General features: G+C 34.2%; 1 protein-coding gene across 3 annotated transcripts in view; it reads right to left on the reverse strand.

Annotated features, from left to right (window-relative positions):
• Nucleotides 1-7,500, reverse strand: part of Mat1 (CDK-activating kinase assembly factor) — a 10,264-nt gene that overhangs the window by 2,083 nt on the left and 681 nt on the right. For 2 of the 3 annotated variants that reach the window (XM_043001547.2, XM_043001548.2), the window contains exons 2-5: nt 4,007-4,159; nt 2,357-2,463; nt 1,970-2,157; nt 1,077-1,212 (exon numbers count right to left, since the gene is read on the reverse strand). In XM_043001547.2, coding sequence (XP_042857481.1) covers nt 1,077-1,212; nt 1,970-2,157; nt 2,357-2,463; nt 4,007-4,151 — 576 coding nt within the window. In that variant the 5' untranslated portion in view covers nt 4,152-4,159. Of the gene's footprint in view, nt 1-1,076; nt 1,213-1,969; nt 2,158-2,356; nt 2,464-4,006; nt 4,160-6,280; nt 6,496-7,500 lie in introns of all 3 variants that reach the window. The other variant, XM_043001550.2, reaches the window with a different exon arrangement.

Consider the following 7,500-nt stretch of genomic DNA (forward strand, 5'->3'; position numbering starts at 1 on the left):
ATCTAATCTTTCGTACAAGCTATAGACAAAGCAATAATTTCCATATTTTAAACAGATAATGTCTCCTATATATTTCAATCACGACTACAGTTAAACTGTAAGGGAAATACACCCAAAAATACCATATAAATAACAAAGCCAATTTCAAATAAGGAAATTACATTAACCCATCCCCGACAGGGGAATTCTAGCCTTGAATGTCCAAATGCCGGGGCGTTCAAATTATTAGGCCTAAATCAATTGAAAGGCCGGCACAATACTGTGCCGCCCGGCAACTGGGCTTTTGAATGCGCGGTACACATGCTGTACCACCCGTCCTGTGTGGGTTAAATAAACTTACAAAGCATAATTTATAACAAAAGAAGGAAAAGAAACAAAGAATGAAGAACAAACAATAGAAAGACCTTATAACTAAACTCCTAACAAAATCTAGCCTACTTTTACTCTTCCATTAATTACTAGGAACCTCTCAATGACCAGAATCACTTTTTTCCTCTTCCTACGACCTTATTCCCACACTATTATAGGGTCAGCCCCTCTTCAGTCCAATGCTTCTTCTTCCACTAAATCTACTGCCTACATATCTTGCCTCACAATGTCCCTCTACCTCATTCACTGTTTTCCAACACTCCTTCTCCCTCTCACTAGCATCTCCATTGCTTTTCTTATTGGCTCTTCCTCCTCTCTCCTCATTATATGTTTAAAGTATCATGGTCAGAACTCTCTTGCTTTCTCACTTATAATACATATTCTACATATTCTGTATAAAAGAATCAGTCTTGTGACTGTCTTGTACACCTTCATTTTCTTTTTCTTTTTTATTTCTGTACATGACTACCCCATTCACCTCCCTCAACTTTTGCTAACCTTCCTTTACTCTGTCTAATTGCTTTCTCAATGACCAAAATGTTCAATATCAGCTAATTACCTGAAAATACAACTCTTACATTTATGAGTTATGAGCCAATTAGAGATAAATGAAGACATGAAAAGATAGAAAGTAGAAGAAGAAGAAGAAAAAAATTAATACATGAGAATTTCCATTGGAAGTAATTTTGATCCAAATGCATAATCACCTGGAGGAGAGATGTCTTGTTGCGTTCCCGAGATATTTTGGATCTTTCGTTCTCCTCTTCCTGACACTTCTTTCTTTGGATTCCTCTCATCATGTCTGCATCAATTTGCTTATCTATTTCTTCCAGTTCCTTACTCCTGTTGATTTTCAGTTAGCATTAGAAAGGGAACCAAAAAATTTAAGTAATCATGCAAATATTGTACACTACAAAACTTATACAGAAATGAAAGCATTAACTTTTTTTCTTTTTTAATCTACTTTTACTGAAGGAATGACTTTTCTCTTCTTGCTTGCAAACAAGACTTGTATAATATCTTTATAAAACAAATAAAAGGCAGAATTCTGCTCAGTGATCCTGTTTTTAAAGTTGCACATTGATTTTGATAAATATTTACTGCTAATGGATATTCTGGTGAAAGAGAAGCATTATGCTGACATATTCTCTGACTACTTTCCTGGCCTGTGCTCTGATCTAAGCTTACACTATCAAATCACATGAAAAATCTTATCCCTATCTCTTTTTACTAAGGAAAAAAAAGAAAGAAAAATCGTTAATTATCTATTAATTGCCTTACTTAATGAAACTCCCAAACTGAATCTGAGTTTACAAATATCTTGGTCTTCTGACACATTGTTATTTACTTAGAGCATCTATATTTCCTTTCTGAATGACACAACTGGGTAGTATCAGAGTGCACTTTTCCTATTTCACTATGAAGCACTATTTTATAAAATTGATACAAATAAAATTAAAATATTTAATCTGAGTCAGTATTCATAAAATTCATGAAATTAATTCATTAATATTCATAAAATTAATGTGCAACTACTTTAAGCAAAAGTAAAAATAGACCTTATAACAGAACACTATAGAAATGAAGTGGACAACCATACTTCTTTGAGTAATTTCTCCTGATTTCGTCTTTGTTTAGACGTTCATAATTTTCTAACTTCTTCTCCATCTCTAGGCGGTTAATATCATTTGTGAAGTTATAGACCATATCTTCTATTTCTTCTAGATAAATGTTCCATTCTTCTGGCGTCTCAAAGTCTTCTTCTGCCCTATTGTAAACCCTCATAACCTGAAAGTAATAAAGCATGAAGACTTCCACTGAATACCAAGAAACATTTATACAAAAAGCAAAGTACATTTCCAAGTTCCACATCCAATGCTAAGGAACAGCCAGAATACTAACCATGCCATTTATTGCATTATTTAGAAAATTACAGGATCATCATGTACATCATGTATTTAACACACAATATGTCATAAGAACGTACCTTTCTTCTTATATCTATTTCTTTTTCTACAAGGGGATCTTCAAACATCTGCACCCGAAACTTTGAACGTTTAAGTACAATGTTGCACTCATAACACTGTGCTGACTCTGCAAATAAAAATAGTAACATGATTATAGCAAAGACAGTACCAATAATCACAGAGATTCAAGTGCAATTATTCAACAGCACACCATTTTCTATTCATTCAGAAAATTTAAAAGGAGAATTACCATAATAATAATAATAAAAAGAAAAAAATTGATAGTTAACCCAACTCTATGCCTTTAACCATGTTTAACCCATTCACGACGGGGGCATTCCAGCCTTGCATGTCACAATGCCGGGGCTCTCGAAGGCATAGGCCTAAATCAGTTAAATAAACGACGCCGTATCACGTCCCCAGTGAACAGGCCTAGAATGCGCGGTACAGTAGTGTACCACCCATCACGAGAGGGTTAATATCATTGCTCTGTAATTGTTTCTGTTTATCATTGAGCTATGTTAAAAGAGATGTAAATATAATCAATATCCTTTTTACTAAGACGGCTTTTCCCAGAATCCCTGAAGATAACAGAAGAACACTACCGAAAAAAAAAAATAATAAATAAATAATTGTCCTTCTCACAGAAAGGGAAACCTTCTGAAATTTCTTGTTACTCTTACTTCACTACACTCATACTTTCAAAACATTATTCAATGCTCATGAACATGGAAGACATAGAACCTGCTTTATCAAAACTGATTTCTGGCAATACTACGACCGAGGAGAATCGAAATCTTCACTTCAATTAGCACCGTCCCTTAATCTGTTGATGCCAGCAGTGCATATATAAATGCACTGTCTACTAAGGCTTTGTTTTATTATTTTCTATACAAAGAGATTTTAGTCCCCCAAAAAGTCAATTAGAGGGCCCTGCCTGTCTCCACCTGTTTATCCCATTCCTTGAATTTTCAAGAGAAAAAATGTTTTCATTTCTATTACTATTATCATTATTAACAAACCATATGATAAAAATTATGATGATAACATTGAGAGGGAGAAAAAGCAAGAAAGAAAGAGAAAAAAATGTATATCATATCAAGCAAAAAAATAAATAAATAAAAAAACTAAAAAAATAAACAAATGCTGACACTAAAGAATTTAGCAAAGCTTATCAGCTTAATTATTATTTCCCTAAGCGTGACAACACATAAATGTCCTCTATAGAGAACTGTGTAGAAGGACAAGAGAATGAAATCTTAAACTATCTGAAATACTTGAACGTACATACACAAAAAGAAATATTAATCATTATGAAAAATAGATACCTATAACTTATAAACTGATATGATTCTTATATCAATCAAACAAAGTTTCCTAAAATAAGAGCACACCAGTATTTACCCAAAATTCTATTACATTACACTATCTTGGCCTTTATGAAAACAAGTAAAGTTTATCAAAAAATGTTTTATTATTGCAGATCCTTTTCGATCCCGAAAACTGGAACTAAAAGGGAAATCAATATATCCCTCTTTATAAAAGCAATTTTTAAAACATGATGATTCAATAAACAAGTTACATAATGTATTTTCATCTAATTATTTATTCTAAATGCAGTAACTAAATAAAAATAAAAAGAGGAATATATCCTTTCACATATACATTACCTTTAATAAAGTTCATTCTGACACAAGAATCACACTGTGGATGTCCACAAACATTGACCATGAGTTTCATCTGTGGATTGCGATATTTTGTGCCTTTACATACAGGGCACTGGACCTCGAACGAGGAGTCGTAATAGTCTCCCATCTTGCTATCTGAAAAAACAAGGAAATTGTTGAACTGATGAAACTTATTTCATACCATAACAACTACAAAAAGAATAAATAAATAAAGCTATTAACAATTCGGACCAGGATATCAGTAAAAATTATTGTGGTAAAATAGTCTAACATTTTTTCATAAACGCTGACATTGTACGGGAGTTCTGTTCTATCCACTACCAAAACCACTTCTCAACAGACTCATGTAGTTTTAACATAAGTATTATTGATTCTTCAGTTTTCCCTTTTAACCCAAATTCCATAAATTCTAAATAGTCTAACCTTGAGGATAAATATCACATCAAATTTTTCATGGAAGGTTCACATCACAATAATAACCAAAAACTTCTTCTGAGAGTCCTATGCCAGGTTAACCCATTGCATATGGGTGTCATGATATACATGTCGGCACCGATTAGGCCTATAAGACGGGAGTCAATGCGTACATGACACACATGGATCTGCCCACAGCTGAAGTGCATACACAGTCATAAAGTATTATGTCTGTAATGGCGCTAGCTCCAGAGCTACAGGGTTCCAAAGCCAGCCTAAACCCGCATTTTATGATGGATTTATGGAAAAATATTGTTTGGGCTAGTCTGTGCTACGCAGAGGGTGGAGACACTAGTGACACCAGTTTCGTAGACCACCCGCCCTGACTACCAGTTAGGTCATTAGGCGACCCATCCACAATGAGTTAAAGATATACCTTACATCCTTGTCTATAAGGAAGGCTAGGTATCCAAATATTGAGTAGTGTTCTAATATATGGTTTACTACTATACCAATAACATGAAAAGAAAGATATGTCTAATTAATGATCCTAATCTACTGCTTCACTGCAATGGGTGTTATTTCTAAGTGTTTTGAAGGACACTTTCTGTAACTCTCTTTCACTTAATGAGCACACAATATGAAACAAGCAATGTCAGCTTTCAGTTACTGTGCTTCATTCCATTCTGAGCTTTGTACATTCTGGAGACTTGTTCTTTGTAGCCATTGTCAAACCAACAAACAATTTTAGTCTAAGTGTACCATGTAACTTTTCTGGTCTTAACCCAGTCACGACGGGGGCATTCGAGCCTTGCATGTTACAATGCCAGGGCTCTCGAACGCTTAGGCCAAAATCAATTAAATGACTGGCACCATATGGTGCCACCCAGCAAACGGGCCCTTGAATAAGCAGTACCGTAGTGTACCACCTGTCCAGAGAGGGTTAAGAGGCTTGCATAGGACTTTTTAAATATCTTTTTATCAACTAACATTTATCCACATCAGTTTGAAAAGTATAATGTTCAATGAGTTAATTTGACAGTAATGTTGAGTGCTTCAATGAAACTTTAAGCAAAATGGACATGTATGCTCAAAGCATCAACAGTATATAGACAAACTAACTAAGTGCAACTGCTGATAACTGCTGTTTTACCTTTCTTTAATAAGTTATGAAAATATAATTTTGCATATCTTGAAGTTGAATAATTTTAGTTTCAAGTATGATCAAAGAAGAATTTCTCCAAGCATTCAAAGCAAGTCAAAATTGGATGTTTGGTGTATCGTGAAAAAGTATATAATGAGGCTTTGAATTAGATCTGACAGCAAAAGTTAAGTTTCTACAGAAGATATAAGACACTGAGTATATTGGAAACTTTATTCAATTACCTCCTGAACAATGAGATCTATAATTAAGCTACGTAGAAAATTGAAAACTAAATCTGGCATAGGTAACAGTAGCAACATGTGGCTGCATCTCAGTTTTCCTTTATTCTTTTCTGCAGCACAAATGGGCAACTGTCCAAGAAAGGACCATGTAATGAAATACAAAAACTAAGAATACTATCTCATAAAAGAATCCAAATAATGCTGGTTATTAAATAGATTATACTGTAAGTGAAAGATAACAGCATAATCAAATAATTCTTATAGGACACACCATCTATCTCACAATCTGTATGTAGTGCATCGTTGCACTGAAAAAACAGTTTTATCTGCTGTATTTCAATCTAAACAATTAAGTTATATTTATGGAATCTACAGATCAAAATCCAAAATCACATTTTTTCTCTATCTCCAGTGGGGTTAAGATACTTACTGCACCCTGTCCTCAACTGTGCATACCTAATTATATATCCTTTGGGGGTTAGAACATGCCAACAAACATTGACCATGTTTATTCCAGTAAGTCGGAGCTTGTCGTCTGATTTATCTTTAAATAAGGGGCAATCCTATCTCTAACAAGCCAGAATATACTGGGGAGAAGGTTGTTGGCCTTTGCACGAGTGTGAACCGAAGAGGCATTGTCTCCTGATGTAGTCCTCCTCTAGATTATCACCCTGCAATTGCATTCATAACACTTATATAAGGCATTATCATATTCTACTTTTCTAAATTTAATTTTAGTAAAATCCCTTGGCTGCTTGTTTCACGCACCTTCTAAATCAATATGTTTTAGAAGAGCAGATAGATACTACATATAAGTACATAAAATTAATCTGCCAAAACTTACACAATCTCCCTCCTCCTTGAAAAATTATGACAGTTAAGGACAATCATTCTGTGATAACGTATGATGCATTTGGCTAACTAGATTTGGTTAGTCTCCCCCAAAGTTATATTCTATCCATAATTGGTTTTACAGGATGATTTATCTCATGTTTGATTGCATCTTCTTTGTGATTTCCTAAATATATGATTATAGAGAGTAAAATATTCAGGGATGATCCCATATGAAAAATTCTAAGATATATAGAAGTGTCTAGAGAGTAGCCACAGTATGTCTTCTAAACATTTAACTTATAAATAACTTGATGGTATGACAATAATTTTCATAAATACCAAATAATATTAAAAAATTCATGTTATTATCCTTCTTGTGTATGTATATGTTCAGGGTCATGTGGTCGGATGTCAAGAGAGTTTACTCAAAACACATTCGTTCACTGGGAATCTTGCGCTGATTTTATACGTCTTGCCCACAATATATCCTGCTACCTTTCATCAGCCAATCCTATGGTGACACATGCATATTACACTAATGCTACACTAAAATTAGGAATTAGTGGTAAATGTATTAATGGTTCCCATGTCTGTCTCAACCATTGGCCTTGAATGCTACAGCCACTGCACCTGTCAGGGTTCTGGCAATGGGCAAAAATTCTCTTCAATGTATATGTCTATTCTGGCAAGACAGAACTGATTTATTCATTGTCAATTGCAGAACCAGTGTAAGCTCTATCTTGTCAATATTTGTGGTTTTCCTTTGTCAGGCTTTGAGAGCACACTGTGAAGGTCATGGAAATCATTGCACCATTAACAGATTAGACTTATTATTCTATCCT

This window comes from Penaeus japonicus, unplaced genomic scaffold, assembly GCF_977035675.1.
Source record: "Penaeus japonicus unplaced genomic scaffold, GWHDUDI00000001_assembly GWHDUDI00000006, whole genome shotgun sequence".
In the NCBI taxonomy this organism is placed as follows: Eukaryota; Metazoa; Arthropoda; class Malacostraca; order Decapoda; family Penaeidae; genus Penaeus; species Penaeus japonicus.